Below are 22,368 nucleotides of genomic sequence, written 5' to 3'. Positions count from 1 at the left end.
TACAGTGCTCTGCACATAGTAAGCGCTCAATAAATACGATTGATAATGATTTTAGACTGTGAGCCCACTGTTGGGTAGGGACTGTCGCTAGATGTTGCCAATTTGGACTTCCCAAGCGCTTAGTACAGTGCTCTGCACATAGTAAGCGCTCAATAAATACGATTGAATGAATCCGATCACCTTGTATCCTCCCCAGCGCTTAGAACATATTTATTACTCTATTTATTTACTTGTCCATATCTATTCTATTTATTTTATTTTGTTAGTATGTTTGGTTTTGTTCCCCTTTTAGACTGCGAGCCCACTGTTGGGTAGGGACTGTCTCTAGATGTTGCCAATTTGGACTTCCCAAGCGCTTAGTACAGTGCTCTGCACATAGTAAGCGCTCAATAAATACGATTGAATGAATCCGATCACCTTGTATCCTCCCTAGCGCTTAGAACATATTTATTACTCTATTTATTTATTTATTTTGCTTGTCCATATCTATTCTATTTATTTTATTTTGTTAGTATGTTTGGTTTTGTTCCCCTTTTAGACTGCGAGCCCACTGTTGGGTAGGGACTGTCTCTAGATGTTGCCAATTTGGACTTCCCAAGCGCTTAGTACAGTGCTCTGCACATAGTAAGTGCTCAATAAATACGATTGATAATGATTTTAGACTGTGAGCCCACTGTTGGGTAGGGACCGTCTCTAGATGTTGCCAACTTGTGCTTCCCAAGCGCTTAGTACAGTGCTCTGCACATAGTAAGCGCTCAGTAAATACGATTGATGGCCGGCACCTACTAAGCGCTTCCCAAACCCCCCCCAGTAAAAGTCAGAGTGACACTCCCCACCCCCCCCTCACCCGGTGAGGCAGGGATTGGGGGGGGGGGGGGAACCACCTGATGAACTTGTGCCCTGGGGCGAGGGGTGCTCAGTACAGAGTCCGGGGCAGGTAGTAAGCGCTTCTCAAACCCCACAGGGACACTCCCCCCCCACTCGGGCTGGGGATCCAACCTGGATGAGGGGCTGCCTCTTGGGGGGCGCTCAGTACGGTGCCCGGAACATAGTAGGCGCTCCTCCAACCCCACAGGGGCAGAGTGACACTCCCCTCCCCCCCCTCACTTGGGCTGGGGGTCCCACCTGGCGATCTTGTGCCCTGGGGGCGCTCAGTACAGTGCCCGGCATGTAGTAGGCGCACCCCAACCCCCCCCCCCCCCCCCCCCCCCCGTGACAGTCAGAGCGACACTCCCTCCCCCCACGTGGGCTGTGGGCCCGGGGCTGGGAGTCTAACCCGGCTGAGGGGCTGCCTCGGGGGGCGCTCAGTACAGTGCCCGGCACGTAGTGGGCGCTTCCCCAACCCCACTGCAACAGTCAGAACGACACTCCCCCCTCCTCAACCTGGGCTGGGGCCCCCACGTGGGCCCGGGGCGGGGGGTTGGGGGGTGTCCCACCTGGCGAGCTTGTGCCCCCGGGAGGGGGGGGCGCTCAGTACAGAGCCCGAGGCAGGTAGTAAGCGCTTCCCACACCCCACGGGGCCAATCAGGGTGACACTCCCCCCAAGTCGGGCTGGCGACCCAAGGTGGGCCCGGGGCTGGGGGCCCCACCTGGTGACCTTGTGCCCTCGGGGGGCGCTCAGTACAGAGCCCGGGGCAAGTAGTAAGCGCTTCCCACGCCCCACAGGGACAATCAGGGCGACACTCCCCCCCCCCCCGCCCCCCTCGGGGTCCAACCCTGCTGAGGGGCTGCCTCGGGTGGCGCTCAGTACGGTGCCCGGCACGCAGTAGGCGCTCCCCCAACCCCACAGGGGCAGTCAGAGCGACACCCCCCCCCCTCACTTGGGCTGGGGGTCCCACCTGCTGAGCTTGGGCCCCCGGGGGGCGCTCAGTACAGTGCCCGGCACGTAGTAGGCGCTCCCCAAACCCCACGGGAACAGTCAAGGAGTGCCACTCCTCCCCACTTGGGCTGGGGGTTCCCACATGGTGAGCTTGTGCCCCCCCCGGGGGGGGCGCTCAGTACAGTGCCCGGCACGTAGTAGGCGCTCCCCAAACCCCACAGGGACAGTCAGGGCGACAGCCACCCCCCTCACTTGGGCTGGCGACCCCAGGGGGGCCCGGGGCTGGGGGTCCCACCTGGTGAGCTTGTGCCCTGGGGGTGGGGGGCGCTCAGTACAGTGCCCGGCACGTCGTAGGCGCTCCCCAACCCCCCCAGGGACAGTCAGAGCGACACTCCCCCCCGCCCCGGGCTGGGGCCCCCGGATGGGCCTGGGCCTAAGGACCCAACCCTGCTGAGAGGCTGCCTCGGGGAGGCGCTCAGTACAGTGCCCGGCACGTAGTAAGCGCTCCCCAAACCCCACAGCGACCGTCAGGGCGACGCTCCCTCCCCCCTCCGCCCCCACAACTTGGGCTGGGGGGCCCACCTGGTGAGCTGGTGCCCTCGGGGGGCGCTCAGTACAGTGCCCGGCACGTAGTAGGCGCTCCCCAAACCCCACGGGAACAGTCAAAGAGTGCCACTCCTCCCCACTTGGGCTGGGGGGTTCCCACCTGGTGAGCTTGTGCCCCCGGGGGGGGGGGGCGCTCAGTACAGTGCCCGGCACGTAGTAAACGCTTCCCCAACCCCACAGTGACAGTCAGAGCGACACTCCGCCCCCCCCCCCAACTTGGGCTGGGGCCCCCAGGTGGGCCCGGGCCTGGGGGCCCAACCCGGCGGAGGGGCTGCCTCGGGGGGCGCTCAGTACACTGCCCGGCACGTAGTAGGCGCTTCCCACACCCCCCAGCGACAGTTAGGGAAACACTCCCTCCTCTCCCCCCCCCCCCAACTAGGGCTGGGGTCCCGGCGGGGGGGGGGGGGGGGTCCCACGTGGTGAGCTTGTGCCCCCGGGAGGGGGGGCGCTCAGTACAGAGCCCGGGGCAGGTAGTAAGCGCTTCCCAAACACCACAGTGACAGTAACAGGGTGACACCTCCCCACACACACCCACACACACGACTTGGGCTGGGGCCTCAACCTGGATGAGGGGGCTGCCTCTGAGAGCGCTCAGCACAGTGCCCGGCACGTAGTAGGCGCTCCCCACGCCCCACAGGGACAGTCAGAGCGACGCCCCCCCCCCCCTCCCACTTAGGCTGGGGCCTCCAGGTGGGCCCGGGGCTGGGGGGGGCTTGAGCTTGTGTCCGGGGGGGGGGGGGCGCTCAGTACAGTGACCGGCATGCAATAAGCGCTTCCCAAACACCGCAGTGACACTCCCGGAGGCGCTCAGTACGGTGCCCGGCACGTAGTGGGTGCTTCCCAAACCTCACAGCGACAGTAACAGGGTGACACCCCCCCCTCACTTGGGCTGGGGGCCCAACCCTGCTGAGGGGCTGCCTCGGGGGGCGCTCAGTACAGTGCCCGGCACGTAGTAGGCGCTCCCCCCACCCCCCAGCGACAGTCAGGGCGACGCCCCCCCCCCCCCCCCACTTAGGCTGCGGACCCGGGCCTGGGGGGGGGGGTCCCCACCAGGTGAGCTTGTGGGGGGGGGCGCTCAGTACAGTGCCCAGGACGTAATACGCGCTTCCCAAACCACACAGTGACAGTAACGGAGTGATATACACACACACACACACACACACACACACACACGACTTGGGCTGGGGCCTCAACCTGGATGAGGGGCTGCCTCGGGGGGCGCTCAGTACAGTGCCCGGCACGTAGTAGGCGCTCCCCAAACCCCACAGGAACAGTCAAAGAGTGCCACTCCTCCCCACTTGGGCTGGGGGGTTCCCACCTGGTGAGCTTGTGCCCCCCGGGGGCGGGGGCGCTCAGTACAGTGCCCGGCACGTAGTAAACGCTTCCCCAACCCCACAGACAGAGGGACACTCCCCCCCCCCCCCCAACTTGGGCTGGGGCCTCCGGGTGGGCCCGGGCCTGGGGGCCCAACCCGGCGGAAGGGCTGCCTTTGGGGGCGCTCAGTACAGTGCCCGGCACGTAGTAGGCGCTCCCCAAACCCCACAGGGTCCCCACCAGGTGAGCTTGTGTCGGGGGGGCGCTCAGTACAGTGCCCAGCACGTGATAAGCGCTCCCCAAACCTCACAGTGACAGTAACGGAGTGACACACACACACACACGACTTGGGCTGGGGCCTCAACCCGGCTGAGGGGCTGCCTCGGAGGGCGCTCAGTACAGTGCCCGGCACGTAGTAGACGCTCCCCACGCCCCCCAGCGACCGTCAGGGCGACGCCCCCCCCCCCCCCCCACTTAGGCTGCGGGCCCGGGGCTGGGGTGGGGGGGTGGGGTCCCCACCAAGTGACCTTGTGGCGGGGGGGGGGCGCTCAGTACAGTGCCCAGCACGTAATAAGCGCTCCCCAAACCTCACAGTGACAGTAACGGGGTGACACACACACACACACACGAGTCGGGCTGGGGCCTCAACCCGGATGAGGGGGCTGCCTCGGGGGGGGGCGCTCAGTACAGTGCCCGGCACGTAGTAGGCGCTCCCCACGCCCCCCAGCGACCGTCAGGGCGACGCTCCCTCCCCACTCCGACCGGGGGGGCGCTCAGTACAGTGCCCAGCACGTAGTAAGCGCTTCCCAAACCTCACAGTGACAGTAACAGGGTGACACACACACACACCACACACACACACACGAGTCGGGCTGGGGCCTCAACCCGGATGAGGGGCTGCCCCGGGGGGCGCTCAGTACAGTGCCCGGCACGTAGAAGACGCTCCCCACCCCCCCCCAGCGACAGTCAGAGAGACGCCCCCCCCTCCCACTTAGGCTGCGGACCCGGGCCTGGTGGAGGGGGGGGTCCCCACCAAGTGACCTTGTGGCGGGGGAGGGGCGCTCAGTACAGTGCCCAGCACGTAGTAGGCGCTTCCCAAACCACACAGTGACAGTAACAGGGTGACACACACACACACACACACACACACACACAACACACACACACACGAGTCGGGCTGGGGCCTCAACCCGGATGAGGGGGCTGCCCCGGGGGGGGCGCTCAGTACAGTGCCCGGCACGTAGTAGGCGCTCCCCAAACCCCACAGGGCCCCCACCAGGTGAGCTTGTGCCGGGGGGCCGCTCAGTACAGTGCTCAGCACGTAATAGGCGCTCCCCCAACCTCACAGTGACAGTAACGGAGTGACATCCCCCCTCCCCCCCACCCCCCACACACACACGACTTGGTCTGGGGCCTCAACCTGGATGAGGGGGCTGACCCGGGGGGCGCTCAGTACAGTGCCCGGCACGTAGTAGGCGCTCCCCACGCCCCCCAGCGGCAGTCAGGGCGACGCCCCCCCTGCCCACTTAGGCTGCGGGCCCGGGGCTGGGGTGGGGGTGGGGGGGTCCCCACCAAGTGACCTTGTGCCGGGGGGAGGCGCTCAGTACAGTGCCCAGCACGTAATAAGCGCTTCCCAAACCTCACAGTGACAGTAACGGAGTGACACACACACACACACACGACTTGGTCTGGGGCCTCAACCCGGATGAGGGGGCTGCCCCGGGGGGCGCTCAGTACAGTGCCCGGCACGTAGTAGGCGCTCCCCAAGCCCCACAGGGACAGTCAGAGCGACGCCCCCCCCCCGCCCCCCACTTCGGCTGGGGCCTCCAGGTGGGCCCAGGGATAGGGTGGGCTTGAGCTTGTGTCCGGGGTGGGGGGGGGGGGGGCGCTCAGTACAGTGACCGGCAGGCAACAAGCGCTTCCCAAACACCACAGTGACACTTCCGGAGGCGCTCAGTACGGTGCCCGGCACGTAGTGGGCGCTTCCCAAACCTCACAGTGACAGTAACAGGGTGACACCCCCCCCCCCCCACTTAGGCTGCGGACCCGGGCCTGGGGGAAGGGGGGGGTCCCCATCAAGTGACCTTGTGCCGGGGGGGAGGCGCTCAGTACAGTGCCCAGCACGTAATAAGCGCTTCCCAAACCTCACAGTGACAGTAACGGGGTGACACACACACACACACACACACGACTTGGGCTGGGGCCTCAACCCGGATGAGGGGGCTGCCCCGGGGGGCGCTCAGTACAGTGCCCGGCACGTAGTAGGCGCTCCCCACGCCCCACAGGGACCGTCAGGGCGACGCTCCCTCCCCACTCCGACCGGGGGGGCGCTCAGTACAGTGCCCAGCACGTAGTAAGCGCTTCCCAAACCTCACAGTGACAGTAACAGGGTGACACACACACACACCACACACACACACACACACGAGTCGGGCTGGGGCCTCAACCCGAATGAGGGGGCTGCCTCGGGGGGGGCGCTCAGTACAGTGCCCGGCACGCAGTAGACGCTCCCCACGCCCCCCAGCGACAGTCAGGGCGACGCCCCCCCCCCCCCCCCACTTAGGCTGCGGGCCCGGGGCTGGGGTGGGGTCCCCACCAAGTGACCTTGTGGCGGGGGGGGGGCGCTCAGTACAGTGCCCAGCACGTAGTAAGCGCTTCCCAAACCTCACAGTGACAGTAACGGGGTGACACACACACACACACACGAGTCGGGCTGGGGCCTCAACCCGGATGAGGGGGCTGCCCCGGGGGGCGCTCAGTACAGTGCCCGGCACGTAGTAGGCGCTCCCCACGCCCCCCCCCAGCGACCGTCAGGGCGACGCTCCCTCCCCACTCCGACCGCGGGGGCGCTCAGTACAGTCCCCGGTCCCCGGCTGGGCGCTTCCCAAGTACCAGAGCGACCCTCTGCGGGCGCCCCCCACCATCGATCGTATTTACTGAGCGCTTACTCCGTGCAGAGCACTGGACTAAGCGCTTCAAGGGCCGGGGCGCTCAGTACAGAGCCCGGGCGGGGCTGACCTTGTCCCGTCGGTCCCAGCTGTACTGGCGCTGCGGGTCCCGGGGGGCTGGGGGAGCCGCCCCCTCCCCCTCCGCCTCCTCCTCCTCCTTCGGCCGCCGCCGCTTTTTGGAGAAGAAGCAGCCCATCGCCGCCCGCCGCCCGAGGTCTCTCCTTCGCTCCCTCGGTGCCGCCGCTCCCCGCCCGAGGTCGGCCCCGCCCCGTCGCCTAGGAGACCGAGCGCGGCCAATGGGCGCCCGTCCTGTCGCCGCGCCCCCACCAATCGGCGCAGGCCCGGCTGCCGCGCGGCCAATCGGCGCCCGTCCTGTCGCCGCGCCGCGACCAATGGGCGCCCGTCCTGTCGCCGCGCCCCGACCGATAGGCAACGCCTGTCGCCGCGCCCCGACCAATGGGCGCCCGCGCGGCCCCTACGTTCTGACCAATGGGCGCCCGCCCGGCCTCCGCGCCCCGACCAATCGGCGCCCGTCCTGTCGCCGCGCCGCGACCAATGGGCGCCCGCCCGGCCTCTACGCCCCGACCAATCGGCGCCGGCTTGGCCGCCGCGCCCCGACCAATCGGCGCCCGTCCTGTCGCTGCTCCGAGACCAATGGGCGCCCGCCCGGCCTCCGCGCGGCGACCAATGAGCGACCGCCCGGCCACCGCGCCGCGACCAATGGGCGCCCTTCCTGTCGCCGCGCCCCGACCAATCGGCGCCCGCCCGGCCGCCGCGCCCCGACCAATCGGCGCCCGTCCTGTCGCCGCGCCGCGACCAATGGGCGCCCGCCCGGCCTCCGCGCGCCGACCAATGAGCGTCCGCCCGGCCACCGCCCGGCCTCCGCGCTGCGACCAATCGGCGCCCGCCCGGCCTCCACGCTGCGACCAATCGGCGCCCGCCCGGCCTCCGCGCTGCGACCAATGGGCGCCCTCCCAGCCTCCACGCCCCGACCAATCGGCGCCGGCCCGGCCGCCGCGCCCCGACCAATCGGCGCCCGTTCTGTCGCCGCGCCGCGACCAATGGGCGCCCGCCGGCCTCCACGCCCCGACCAATCGGCGCCGGCCCGGCAGTCGCGCCCCGACCAATGGGCGCCCGTCCTGTCGCTACGCCGCGACCAATGGGCGCCCGCCCGGCCGCTGCGCCGCGACCAATGGGCGCCCCCCGGCCTCTGCGCCGCGACCAATGGGCGCCCCCCGGCCTCTGCGCCGCGACCAATGGGCGTGCGGGGAGTGCGGGGATCGCGGGGAGCCCCGCCCACTGACCCTCTCCCGGGCGGGGGGCGCGTGAGGGCGAGAGGCCACGTGACTTCCGGTTAGGGCCCATGCGAGGGGGGCGGGGCCCTGTTGATGACTGCCCTTTTTTCTAACGTAAGAATAAGAACAGTAATAAGATGAATGACGTGGCTTACAGTCTCATTAATACTAATAATGATAATAATAATAAGAAGAAAAATAACGTGGGGCTTACAGCCTTGTTAACACTAATAATGATAATAGGAAGGAGAATAACTTGGGGCTTGCAGTCTTAATAATAATAATAATAATGATAATAATAGGAAGGATAATAAGGTAGGGCTTACAGCCTTCTTAATACTAATAATGATGACAAGAATAACGTGGGGCTTACAGCCTTGTTAACACTAATAATGATAATAGGAAGGAGAATAACTTGGGGCTTGCAGTCTTAATAATAATAATAATAATGATAATAATAGGAAGGATAATAAGGTAGGGCTTACAGCCTTCTTAATACTAATAATGATGACAAGAATAACGTGGGGCTTACAGTCTTCTTAACAATAATAATGATAATAGGAAGGACAATAACATGCTCAAGAGCTTAGTACAGTGCTCTGCACACAGTAAGCGCTCAATAAGTACGATTGAATGAGTGAATAACGTGGGGCTTGCAGTCATTAAAAATAATAATGATAATAAGGATGATAACGTGGGGTTCCACTCTTATTAATGCTAATAATGATAATAAAAACAATAACGTGGGGCTTACACTCATTTATTAATACTAATAATGATAATAATAACAAGAATAACGTGGGGCTTACAGTCTTCTTAACAATAATAATGATAATAGGAAGAAGACTAACATGGTCAAGCGCTTAGTACAGCGCTCTGCACACAGTAAGCGCTCAGTAAATACGATTGAATGAATGAATAACGTGGGGCTTGCAGTCATTAAAAATAATAAGGATAATAACGTGGGGTTCCACTCTTATTAATACTAATAATGATAATAAAAACAATATCGTGGGACTTACACTCTTATTAATACTAATAATGATAATAATAACAAGAATAACGTGGGGCTTACAGTCTTCTTAACAATAATAATGATAATAGGAAGGAGAATAACATGCTCAAGTGCTTAGTACAGTGATCTGCACACAGTAAGCGCTCAACAAGTACGATTGAATGAATGAATAACGTGGGGCTTGCAGTCATTAAAAATAATAATGATAATAAGGATGATAACGTGGGGTTCCACTCTTATTAATACTAATAATGATAATAAAAACAATAACGTGGGGCTTACACTCTTATTAATACTAATAATGATAATAATAAGAATAACGTGGGGCTTACAGTCTTCTTAACAATAATAATGATAATAGGAAGAAGACTAACATGGTCAAGCGCTTAGTACAGCGCTCTGCACACAGTAAGCGCTCAGTAAATACGATTGAATGAATGAATAACGTGGGGCTTGCAGTCATTAAAAATAATAAGGATAATAACGTGGGGTTCCACTCTTATTAATACTAATAATGATAATAAAAACAATATCGTGGGGCTTACACTCTTATTAATACTAATAATGATAATAATAACAAGAATAACGTGGGGCTTACAGTCTTCTTAACAATAATAATGATAATAGGAAGGACAATAACATGCTCAAGTGCTTAGTACAGTGATCTGCACACAGTAAGCGCTCAACAAGTACGATTGAATGAATGAATAACGTGGGGCTTGCAGTCATTAGAAATAATAAGGATAATAAGGATGATAACGTGGGGTTCCACTCATTAATACTAATAATAATAATAAAAACAATAACGTGGGGCTTACACTCTTATTAATACTAATAATGATAATAATAACAAGAATAACATGGGGCTTAGTCTTCTTAATACTAATAATGATTATGTTACTAATTATAGTACTAAGTATGTTGCCAACTTGTACTTCCCAAGCGCTTAGTACAGTGCTCTGCACACAGTAAAGGCTCAATAAATACGATTGAATGAATGAATGATAAGAAGAAGAAGAATAACGTGGGACTTACAGTCTTATTCATACTACTAATGATAACAATGAGAAGAATAATGGGCTTACAGTCTTATTAATAGTAATAATAATAATAATAAGAATAATGAGGGGCTTGCAGTCTTGGTAATAATAATGATAATAATAAGAAGGATTATTCGTGGGGCTTACACTCTTCTTAATAATAATGATGATAAGAAGAATAAAATAATAATGATGGTATTTGTGAAGCGCTTACTATGTGCCAAGCACTGGTCTAAGCGCCGGGGTTTTTTATTTATGGCATTTATTAAGCACTTACTACGTGCCAAGTACTGCTCTAAGTGCCGGGGGTTTTTATTTATGGCATTTATTAAACGTTTACTATGTGCAAAGCACTGTTCTAAGCGCTGGGGAGGTTACAAGCTGATCAGGTGGTCCCCCGGGGGGCTCCTAGTCTTCATCCCCATTTTACAGATGAGGGAACTGAGGCCCAGAGAAGTGAAGTGACTTGCCCAAAGTCACCCAGCTGACAATTGGCGGAGACGGGATTCGAACCCATTGATACGAGGTAATCAGGTTGTCCCACGTGGGGCTTCCAGTCTTAATAATAGTAACAATAATAATAATAATGAGAATGATAATGTGGGGCGCACAGTCTTGCTATGATAATAACAATAATAATAACATGGGGATTACGGTATTATATTATATAATAATAATGATGATGATGATGATGGTATTTGTGAAGCGCTTACTATGTGCCATGCACTGTTCTAAGCCCTTCCCCACAGCACCTGTATATATGTATATATGTTTGTACATATTTATTACGCTTTATTTATTTTACTTGTACGTATCTATTCTATTTATTTTATTTTGTTAATATGTTTGATTTTGTTCTCTGTCCCCCCCTTCTAGACCGTGAGCCCACTGTCGGGTAGGGACCGTCTCTAGATGTTGCCAACTTGGACTTCCCAAGCGCTTAGTCCAGTGCTCTGCACACAGTAAGCGCTCAATAAATACGATTGATTGATTGATTTGGAGTCCGAGGTCACGGGTTCAAATCCCGGCTCCGCCAACCGTCAGCTGCGTGACTTCACTTCTCTAGGCCTCAGTTCCCTCATCTGGAAAATGGGGATGGAGACAGGGAGCCCCCCCGCGGGACAACCCGATCACCTCGTAACCTCCCCAGCGCTTAGAACGGTGCTTTGCACATAGTAAGCGCTTAATAGATGCCATCATCATCATTATTATTATTATTATTATTATTATTAATAAACACCTGTCCTCCCTCTTTCTTCGAACGCGAGCTCCACGTGGGACAGGGACCGCGTCGAACCAACCCCGGCGCGTAAAACAGCGTTTGACACACAGTGAGCGCCGCGGACGTCTAGGCCTCGCATCCCGGCGTGGCTCAGCGGAAAGGGCCCGCGCTTGGGAGTCGGAGGTCGTGGGTTCGAATCCCGCTCCCCCACCCGTCTGCCGCGTGACCTCGGTCAAGTCGCTTAACTTCTCTGAGCCTCAGTGACCTCATCTGGAAGATGGGGATGAAGACCGCGAGCCCCCCGTGGGACAACCTGATCGCCTCGGATCTCCCCAGTGCTTAGGATGGTGCTTGGCACGTAGTGAGCGCTTAACAGATGCCGTTATTATTATTATTATTATTATTATCCCTTCTCCCCCGACTGCTGCCTCCGAGCGGTCTCGTTTCTAGGCCCGCGTGGCCGTCTCCCAGACGCCCCGTTTAAGGGAGCGAGGCTCTCTCCGGTGACTGGAGGTCGTCGGTGTGGTTGGACCGTCATCATCATCATCAATCGTATTTATTGAGCGCTTACTGTGTGCAGAGCACTGTACTAAGCGCTTGGGAAGTCCAAGTTGGCAACGTATAGAGACGGTCCCTACCCAACAGTGGGTTTCGCGGCCCAGGGAGTCAGAAGAACCATGACTTCCCGTTTTCTGATCGTGCCTGTAAATATCTGCGCTACGTGGCACGGCCTGGACTCCTTGTTTGCATTTTTATGGTATTTGTTAAGTGCCTGGCGGGCGTCGGGCCCAGAACTAAACTCCTCCGGGGTAGAGACGAGCCCACTTCACTTCCCTTCCCGGGGCCTCGGTTCCCTCATCTGTAAAATAGGGATTAGCGGTGTGTGTCCCATGTGGGGCAGGGAGGTCAGCGAGGGGGGAGAGGGATAAGGACAGGGAGAGGGAGGAAAGGAGAGGGTGAGGAAGAGGAGGGGTAAAGGAGGAGGGAAGGAAAAGGAAGAGGGAGAGGAGAGGGAGAGGAAGAAGGAGGAGAGGGAGAGGTGAGGGACAGGAAGGAGGAGGAGAGAAGGAGAGGAGAGGAAGAGGAGAGAGTGAGGGGGGAGAGAGAGGTGAGGGAGAGGAAGAAGGAGGAGAGAGGGAGAGGAGAGGAGAGGAGAGGAGAGTGGGGGGAAAGGACAGAGAGAAGGAGAGGAGGGGGGAGAGGAGAGTGAGAGGAGAGGAGAGAGAGTGAGGTGAGAGGAAGAAGGAAAGGAAGAGGGAGAGGAAGAAGATGGAGAGGGAGAGGAGAGGGGGAAGAGGAGAGAAGAGTGAGCTGAAAGGAGGGAGAGGAAGGAGAGGTGAGGGAGAGAAGGAGGAGGGAGGGGAGAGGAAGAGAGGAGAGGGAGAGTGAAGGGAAAGGACAGAGAGGAAGAAGGAGAGGAAAAAGGAAAGGAGAGTGAGGGGGAGAGGAAAAAGGGGCAGAGAGGGAGAGGAGAGGGAGGGAGAAAGGAGGGGGGGAGAGGAGGAAGAGAAGGAGAGTGAGGGGAAAGGACTGAGAGGAAGAAGGAGAGGAGAGGGAAAGAAGAGTGGGGGGAGAGGAAGAAGGTGGAGAGGGAGAGAGGGAGGAGGGAGGGGAAGAAGGAGTGGAGAGGGAGAGGAGGAAGGAGAGGAGAGGAAGAGAAGGAGGAGGGAGAGGAAGAGAAGGAGGAGGGAGGGGAGAGGAAGAAGGAGAGGAGAGTGAGGGGAGAGGAGGAGGAGGGAGGGGAGAGTGAAGGGAAAGGGGAGAGAGAGGGAGAGGAGAGGGGGGAGAGAGAAGGAGGAGGGAGGGGAGAGTGAAGGGAAAGGGGAGAGGAAGAAGGAGAGGAGAAGGAGGAGGGAGGGGAGAGTGAAGGGAAAGGGGAGAGGAAGAAGGAGAGGAGAGGGAGGGGAGAGAAGGAGGGAGGGAGGGGAGAGTGAAGGGAAGGGGGAGAGGAAGAAGGAGAGGAGAGGGAGGGGAGAGAAGGAGGGAGGGAGGGGAGAGTGAAGGGAAGGGGGAGAGGAAGAAGGAGAGGAGAGGGAGGAGAGAGAAGGAGGAGGGAGGGGAGAGTGAAGGGAAGGGGGAGAGGAAGAAGGAGAGGAGAGGGAGGAGAGAGAAGGAGGAGGGAGGGGAGAGTGAAGGGAAAGGGGAGAGGAAGAAGGAGAGGAGAGGGAGGAGAGAGAAGGAGGGAGGGAGGGGAGAGTGAAGGGAAGGGGGAGAGGAAGAAGGAGAGGAGAGGGAGGAGAGAGAAGGAGGAGGGAGGGGAGAGTGAAGGGAAAGGGGAGAGGAAGAAGGAGAGGAGAGGGAGGGGAGAGAAGGAGGGAGGGAGGGGAGAGTGAAGGGAAGGGGGAGAGGAAGAAGGAGAGGAGAGGGAGGGGAGAGAAGGAGGGAGGGAGGGGAGAGTGAAGGGAAGGGGGAGAGGAAGAAGGAGAGGAGAGGGAGGAGAGAGAAGGAGGAGGGAGGGGAGAGTGAAGGGAAAGGGGAGAGGAAGAAGGAGAGGAGAGGGAGGGGAGAGAAGGAGGGAGGGAGGGGAGAGTGAAGGGAAGGGGGAGAGGAAGAAGGAGAGGAGAGGGAGGAGAGAGAAGGAGGAGGGAGGGGAGAGTGAAGGGAAAGGGGAGAGGAAGAAGGAGAGGAGAGGGAGGAGAGAGAAGGAGGAGGGAGGGGAGAGTGAAGGGAAAGGGGAGAGGAAGAAGGAGAGGAGAGGGAGGGGAGAGAAGGAGGGAGGGAGGGGAGAGTGAAGGGAAGGGGGAGAGGAAGAAGGAGAGGAGAGGGAGGGGAGAGAAGGAGGGAGGGAGGGGAGAGTGAAGGGAAGGGGGAGAGGAAGAAGGAGAGGAGAGGGAGGAGAGAGAAGGAGGAGGGAGGGGAGAGTGAAGGGAAAGGGGAGAGGAAGAAGGAGAGGAGAGGGAGGGGAGAGAAGGAGGGAGGGAGGGGAGAGTGAAGGGAAGGGGGAGAGGAAGAAGGAGAGGAGAGGGAGGAGAGAGAAGGAGGAGGGAGGGGAGAGTGAAGGGAAAGGGGAGAGGAAGAAGGAGAGGAGAGGGAGGAGAGAGAAGGAGGAGGGAGGGGAGAGTGAAGGGAAAGGGGAGAGGAAGAAGGAGAGGAGAGGGAGGGGAGAGAAGGAGGAGGGAGGGGAGAGTGAAGGGAAGGGGGAGAGGAAGAAGGAGAGGAGAGGGAGGAGAGAGAAGGAGGAGGGAGGGGAGAGTGAAGGGAAAGGGGAGAGGAAGAAGGAGAGGGAGGGGAGAGGAGGGAGACGAAGAAGGAGGGCGGGGTTGTTGGGCGGGCGGAGCAGCGGGTGCGGGCGGCGCAGTGGGCGGGCGTCAGGAGCCATGGAGCCGCCGGGGCCAGGGCCGGGGCCAGGGCCGGGTCCGGGGGGTCTGCCCCTGCCCCTGCCCCTGGCCGGGGGTCCGCCTCTGCCCGGGGGTCCGCCCCCGCCCGGGGGCGAGCTGTCCGGGGAGCAGGAGGCGGAGGAGAGCCACCGGCAGGACAGCGCCAGCCTGCTGACCTTCACGGCGCTGCTGACCCTCACCATCCTCACCATCTGGCTCTTCAAGCACCGGCGGGCCCGATTCCTGCACGAGACCGGCCTGGCCATGATCTACGGCGAGTGGCGGAGAGACCCCGGGACCCCCGACCACCCCCGGCCCGGCGCCTACGGGCACTGCCAGGCCCCCCGGGACCCCGCACCAGGCCCAGGGACCCGCCCCATCCCCTGCCCAGGGATCCCCTCAGGCCTAGGCCATGGCCTCCGGGTAGTGCCAGGCCTCCTGAGCCCCCCACCAGGCCCAGGGACCCTCCCATCCCCTGCCCAAGGATCTCCTCAGGCCTGGGCCATGGCCTACGTTCAGTGCCAGGCCCCCTAGGCCCTTCCCACCCTGCCCAGGGACCCCCCAACCCCTGCCCAAGGATCCCCTCAGGCCTAGGCCAGGGCCTACGGGCAGTGCCAGGCCCCCTGGGCCCTTCCCACCCTGCCCAGGGACCACCCCATCCCGTGCCCAGGGATCCCCTCAGGCCTAGGCCAGGGCCTACGGTCAGTGCCAGGCCCCCCGGATTCCCCCCACCCTGCCCCGGGACACCCCCCCATCCCCTGCCCAAGGATCCCCTCAGGCCTGGGCCATGGCCTACGTTCAGTGCCAGGCCCCCTGGGCCCTTCCCACCCTGCCCAGGGACCCCCCCAACCCCTGCCCAAGGATCCCCTCAGGCCTAGGCCAGGGCCTACGGGCAGTGCCAGGCCCCCTGGGCCCTTCCCACCCTGCCCAGGGACCACCCCATCCCGTGCCCAAGGATCCCCTCAGGCCTAGGCCAGGGCCTACGGGCAGTGCCAGGCCCCCCGGATTCCCCACCAGGCCCAGGGACCCCCGCAACCCCTGCCCAAGGATCCCCTCAGGCCTAGGCCAGGGCCTACAGTCAGTACCAGGCCCCCAGGGTCCTTCCCACCCTGCCCAGGGACCCCCCCATCCCTTGCCCAAGGATCTCCTCAGGCCTAGGCTATGGCCTACGGGCAGTGCCAGGCCCTATGGGCCCCTCACCCTGCCCAGGGACCCCCCCATCCCGTGCCCAAGGATCCCCTCAGGCCTAGGCTATGGCCTACGGGCAGTGCCAGGCCCCCCTGGACCCCTCCCCAACCTGCCCAGGGACCCCCCCCCCCCCCCCCCGCCCAGGGATCCCCTCAGGCTTAGGCCATGGTCTACAGTCAATGCCAGGCCCCCCGGATTCTCCCCACCCTGCCCAGGGACCCTCCCACCCTTGCCCAGGGATCCCCTCAGGCCTAGGCCAGGGCCTACGGGCAGTGCCAGGCCCCCTGGGCCCCCCACCCTGCCCAGGGACCCCCCCAACCCCTGTCCAAGGATCCCCTCAGGCCTAGGCCAGGGCCTATGGTCAGTGCCAGGCCCCCTGGACCCCCCACCCTGCGCAGGGACCCTGCCACCCCTGCCCAAGGATCCCCTCAGGCCTAGGCCATGGCCTACGGGCAGTGCCAGGCCCCCTGGGCCCCCCCACCCTGCCCAGGGACCCTCCCACCCCTGCCCAGGGATCCTCTCAGGCCTAGGCCATGGCCTACGGTCAGTGCCAGGCCCCCCGGATTCCCCACCAGGCCCAGGGACCCCCGCAACCCCTGCCCAAGGATCCCCTGAGGCCTAGGCTGGGGCCTACAGGCAGTGCCAGGCTCCCTGGGCCCCCCACCTTGCCCAGGGACCCCCCCCATCCCCTGCCCAAGGATCCCCTCAGGCCTAGGCCATGGTCTACGGGCAGTGCCAGGCTGGGCCCCCCACCCTGCCCAGGGACTCCCCAACCCCTGTCCAAGGATCCCCTCAGGCCTAGGCCAGGGCCTATGGTCAGTGCCAGGCCCCCTGGACCCCCCACCCTGTGCAGGGACCCTCCCACCCCTGCCCAAGGATCCCCTCAGGCCTAGGCCATGGCCTACGGTCAGTGCCAGGCCCCCCGGATTCCCCACCAGGCCCAGGGACCCCCGCAACCCCCTGCCCAAGGATCCCCTCAGGCCTAGGCCGGGGCCTACAGGCAGTGCCAGGCTCCCTGGGCCCCCCACCCTGCCCAGGGACCCCCCATCCCCTGCCCAAGGATCCCCTCAGGCCTAGGCCATGGTCTACGGGCAGTGCCAGGCTGGGCCCCCCACCCTGCCCAGGGACCCCCCTCAGCCCCTGCCCAGGGATCCCCTGAGGCCTAGGCCATGGCCTACGGGCAGTGCCAGGCCCCCTGGGCCCCCCACCCTGCCCAAGGACCCCCCCACCCCCTGCCCTGGGGCCCCCTCAGAATTAGGCTGTGATCTACAATCAGTGTAAAGGCCCCCCCAGTTCTGTCCAGGCCTGGCCATGGCCTCTGGTCACTGCAAGGCCTCCCCCCAGACCCACCCACCAACCAGGGGGACCACCCCCCCCACGTCTTGCCTTGATCTAGGGTCGGCGCCAGACCCCCGGGACCCTCCCCACCCCTAGGACCCCCCATCCCAGATGCTTCTGCCCCCAGGGAGTCCCCATCTCCCCACCCCTGGGAGCCCCCAACCCCTGGCCACTGATAACAGTAATAATAATGATGGCATTTATTAAGCACTTACTACGTGCAAAGCACTGTTCCAAGCGCTGGGGAGGTTGCAAGGTGATGAGGTTGTCCCACGGGGGGCCCACAGTCTTCAGCCCCATTTTCCAGATGAGGAAACGGAGGCCCGGAGAATAATAGTAATAATAATGATGGCATTTATTAAGCGCTTACTACGTGCAAAGCACTGTTCCAAGCGCTGGGGAGGTTGCAAGGTGATGAGGTTGTCCCCCGGGGGGCCCACAGTCTTCAGCCCCATTTTCCAGATGAGGAAACGGAGGCCCGGAGAATAATAGTAATAATAATGATGGCATTTATTAAGCAGTTACTACGTGCAAAGCACTGTTCCAAGCGCTGGGGAGGTTGCAGGGTGATGAGGTTGTCCCACGGGGGGCCCACAGTCTTCAGCCCCGTTTTCCAGGTGAGGAAACGGAGGCCCGGAGAATAATAGTAATAATAATGATGGCATTTATTAAGCGCTTACTACGTGCAAAGCACTGTTCCAAGCGCTGGGGAGGTTGCAGGGTGATCAGGTTGTCCCACGGGGGGCCCACAGTCTTCAGCCCCATTTTCCAGATGAGGAAACGGAGGCCCGGAGAATAATAATAATAATGATGGCATTTATTATTCATTCATTCATTCAATTTATTGAGCGCTTACTGTGTGCAGAGCACTGTACTATGTGCTCGGGAAGTGCAAGTTGGTAACATATAGAGACGGTCCTTACCCGACGGCGGGCTCGCGGTCTAGAAATAATAATAGTAAAAACATATATACAGGTGCTATCAATAGTATTGATTGAGCGCTTACTGTGTGCAGAGCACTGTACTAAGCGCTTGGGAAGTACAAGTTGGCAACATATGGAGACATTCCCTACCCAACAGTGGACTCACAGTCTAAAAGGGGGAGACAGAGAACAAAACCAAACATACAAAATGAAATAAATAGAATAGATATGTACAAGTAAAATAAATAAATAAATACAGTAATAAATATGTAAACACATATATAAAGGTGCTATCAATCGTATTTATTGAGCGCTTACTGTGTGCAGAGCACTGTACTAAGCGCTTGGGAAGTCCAAGTTGGCAACATATAGAGACGGTCCCTACCCAACAGTGGGCTCACAGTCTAAAAGGGGGAGACAGACAACAAAACCAAACATACAAAATAAAATAGAATAGATATGTACAAGTAAACTAAATAGAGGAATAAATATGTAAACACATATATAAAGGTGCTATCAATCGTATTTATTGAGCGCTTACTGTGTGCAGAGCACTGTACTAAGCGCTTGGGAAGTCCAAGTTGGCAACATCGAGAGACGGTCCCTACCCAACAGTGGGCTCACAGTCTAGAAGGGGGAGACGGAGGACAAAACCAAACATACTAACAAAATAAAATAAGTAGAATAGATATGTACAAGTAAAATAGAGTAATAAATATGTAAACACATATATAAAGGTGCTATCAATCGTATTTATTGAGCGCTTACTGTGTGCAGAGCACTGTACTAAGCGCTTGGGAAGTCCAAGTTGGCAACATCGAGAGACGGTCCCTACCCAACAGTGGGCTCACAGTCTAAAAGGGGGAGATGGAGAACAAAACCAAACATACTTTCAAAATAAAATAAGTAGAATAGATATGTACAAGTAAAATAGAGTAATAAATATGTAAACACATATATAAAGGTGCTATCAATCGTATTTATTGAGCGCTTACTGTGTGCAGAGCACTGTACTAAGCGCTTGGGAAGTCCAAGTTGGCAACATAGAGAGACGGTCCCTACCCAACAGTGGGCTCACAGTCTAAAAGGGGGAGACGGAGAACAAAACCAAACATACTTTCAAAATAAAATAAATATGTACAAGTAAAATCAATAAATAGAGTAATAAATATGTAAAAACATATATACAGGTGCTGTGGGGAAGGGAAAGAGGTAAGATGGGGGGATGGAGGGGGGACGAGGGGGACACGGTCCGCGCCCCCTCATGGGGCTCGCGGTCTTCATCCCCATTTCCCAGACGAGGTAACCGAGGCCCAGAGAGGTGGAGGGAGTCACCCGGGGTCCCACAGCCGACCACCTTCGCCAGTCGAGAGGCGTTCTGGGTGCGAACGCTCCGGCTTCTCGGTGGCCCGGCCGGCGCCTGACGTCTTTTCCGTCTTCCCGGTTCCAGGCCTGATCGTCGGGGTGATCCTGCGGTACGGCTTCCCGGCCGGCGGGGCCCGGGAGCGGCCCCCGGCCTGCTCCCCCGGCACCCGGCCCTTCTCCACGCTGCTCGTCAACGTCAGCGGGAAATTCTTCGAGTACACCCTGAAGGGCGAGATCGGGCTCGGGAAGATCGACAACGTGGAGCAGAACGACATGCTGAGGAAGGTCGGTCCTCCTCCGGGCAGCCTCCTCACGCGCTAATAAACAGCAATAAAGCTACAGGGACCGTCCGTCGCTAGATGTTGCCAACTCGTACTTCCCAAGCGCTTAGTACAGCGCTCCGCGCGCAGTAAGCGCCCGATAAATCCGACGGAGTGAATGAATAATAATAACGGTCCTAATCACGGTGCTCGTGAAGCGCTTGCTCGGTGGCGGGCGCGGGAGTGATAATAATCGCGACGGCGTTTGTTCATTCAGTCGTATTTATTGAGCGCTTACTGTGTGCAGAGCACTGTACGATAATAATCACGACGGCATTTGTTCATTCAATCGTATTTATTGGGCGCTTACTGTGTGCAGAGCACTGTACGAAGCACTTGGGGAGTACAAGTTGGCAACATATATAACATGAACATGCTTGCGAAGCGCTCACTCTGTGGCGGGCGCAGGAGTGATAATAATCACGACAGCATTTGTTCATCATCATCATCATCATCATCATCAATCGTATTGAGCGCTTACTGTGTGCAGAGCACTGTACTAAGCGCTTGGGAAGTCCAAGTTGGCAACATATAGAGACAGTCCCTACCCAACAGTGGGCTCACAGTCTAAAAGGGGGAGACAGAGAACAAAACCAAACATACTAACAAAATAAAATAAATAGAATAGATATGTAAAAGTAAAATCAATCAATAAATAACTAGAGTAATAAATATGTACAAACATATATACATATAAACATATATAACATGAACATGCTCGTGAAGCGCTTACTCTGTGGCGGGCGCGGGAGTGATAATAATCATGATGGCATTTGTTCATTCAGTCGTATTTATTGAGCGCTTACTGTGTGCAGAGCACTGTACGATAATAATCACGACGGCATTTGTTCATTCAGTCGTATTTATTGAGCGCTTCCTGTGGGCAGAGCACTGTACGAAGCGCTTGGGGAGTACAGGTTGGCAACATATATAACATGAACGTGGTCGCAAAGTGCTTACTCTGTGGCGGGCGCGGGAGTGATAATAATCACGACGGCATTTGTTCATTCAGTCGTATGAGAGAGGGGTCTCCCAGCGCTTACTATGTGCTGAGCACCGTTCTAAGCGCTGGGGGAGATACATAGTAAGCGCTCGACAGATACCAATTATTGATCGATTGAGGTGAGGGCCTCAGTGCTCTGCATGTAGCGCTCAACAAATACCATTTATTGATTGATTGGAGGTGAGGGTTTCAGTGCTCCGCCCGTAGTGAGCGCTCGACAAATACCGTTTATTGATTGATCGATGGAGGTGAGGGTTTCAGTGCTCCGCATGTAGTGAGCGCTCGACAAATACCATTTATTGAGTGATCGATGGAGGTGAAGGTTTCAGTGCTCTGCAACTAGTGAGCGTTCAACAAATACCATTTATTGAGCGATCGGTGGAGGTGAGGGTTTCAGTGCTCCGCACGTAGTGAGCGCTCGACAAATACCATTTATTGAGTGATCGATTAAGGTGAGGGTTTGTACCCTGCACGTAGTGAGCGCTCGACAAACACCATTTATTGAGTGATCGATTAAGGTGAGGGTTTCAGTGCTCTGCACGTAGTGAGCGCTCAACAAATACCATTCATTGATTGATCGATGGAGGTGAGGGTTTCAGTGCTCCGCACATACTGAGCACTCAACAAATACCATTTATTGAGTGATCGATGGAGGTGAGCGTTTCAGTGCTCCGCACGTAGTGAGCGCTCGACAAATACCATTTATTGATTGATCGATGGAGGTGAGGGTTTCAGTGCTCCCCACGTAGTGAGCGCTCGACAAATACCATTTATTGAGTGATCGATGGAGGTGAGGGTTTCAGTGCTCTGCAACTAGTGAGTGTTCGACAAATACCATTTATTGAGTGATTGGTGGAGGTGAGGGTTTCAGTGCTCTGCACGTAGTGAGCGCTCGACAAATACCATTTATTGATTGATCGATGGAGGTGAGGACCTCAGTGCTCTGCACGTAGTGAGCGCTCGACAAATACCATTTATTGATTGATCGATTGAGGTGAGGGTTTCAGTGCTTTGCATGTAGTGAGCGCTCGACAAATACCATTTATTGATTGATCTTTGGAGGTGAGGGTTTCAGTGATCTGCACGTAGTGAGCGCTCGACAAATACCATTTATTGATTGATTGATGGAGGTGAGGGTTTCAGTGCTCTGCACGTAGTGAGCGCTCGACAAATACCATTTATTGATTGATCGATTGAGGTGAGGACCTCAGTGCTCTGCACGTAGTGAGCGCTCGACAAATACCATTTATTGAGTGATCGATTAAGGTGAGGGTTTCAGTGCTCTGCACATAGTGAGCGCTCGACAAATACCATTTATTGATTGATCGATGGAGGTGAGGGTTTCAGTGCTCTGCATGTAGTGAGCGCTCGACAAATACCATTTATTGATTGATCAATTGAGGTGAGAACCTCAGTGCTCTGCACGTAGTGAGCGCTCGACAAATACCATTTATTGATTGATCTTTGGAGGTGAGGGTTTCAGTGCTCTGCACCTAGTGAGCGCTCGACAAATACCATTTATTGATTGATCGATGGAGGTGAGGGTTTCAGTGCTCCGCACGTAGTGAGCGCTCGACAAATACCATTTATTGAGTGATCGATTGAGGTGAGGGTTTCAGTGCTCTGCCCGTAGTGAGAGCTCGACAAATACCATT

General features: G+C 57.8%; 2 protein-coding genes across 2 annotated transcripts in view; one reads left to right on the top strand and one right to left on the bottom strand.

The window, feature by feature from the left end:
- Nucleotides 1-6,883, bottom strand: part of RP2 (RP2 activator of ARL3 GTPase) — a 38,113-nt gene extending 31,230 nt beyond the window's left edge. Inside the window, exon 1 of the mRNA XM_038757096.1 lies at nt 6,758-6,883. Coding sequence (XP_038613024.1) covers nt 6,758-6,883 — 126 coding nt within the window. The remainder of the gene's footprint in view (nt 1-6,757) is intronic.
- Nucleotides 6,884-6,983: 100 nt separating this feature from the next.
- The window catches only part of LOC119937583 (sodium/hydrogen exchanger 7-like), a 65,137-nt gene continuing 49,752 nt past the window's right edge, over nt 6,984-22,368 (top strand). Inside the window, exons 1-4 of the mRNA XM_038757136.1 lie at nt 6,984-8,012; nt 11,710-11,762; nt 14,627-14,850; nt 19,476-19,675. Coding sequence (XP_038613064.1) covers nt 6,984-8,012; nt 11,710-11,762; nt 14,627-14,850; nt 19,476-19,675 — 1,506 coding nt within the window. The remainder of the gene's footprint in view (nt 8,013-11,709; nt 11,763-14,626; nt 14,851-19,475; nt 19,676-22,368) is intronic.

The sequence above is a fragment of the Tachyglossus aculeatus genome, chromosome 15 (genome assembly GCF_015852505.1).
Source record: "Tachyglossus aculeatus isolate mTacAcu1 chromosome 15, mTacAcu1.pri, whole genome shotgun sequence".
In the NCBI taxonomy this organism is placed as follows: Eukaryota; Metazoa; Chordata; class Mammalia; order Monotremata; family Tachyglossidae; genus Tachyglossus; species Tachyglossus aculeatus.
This window is presented reverse-complemented; position numbering and strand designations above follow the sequence as displayed.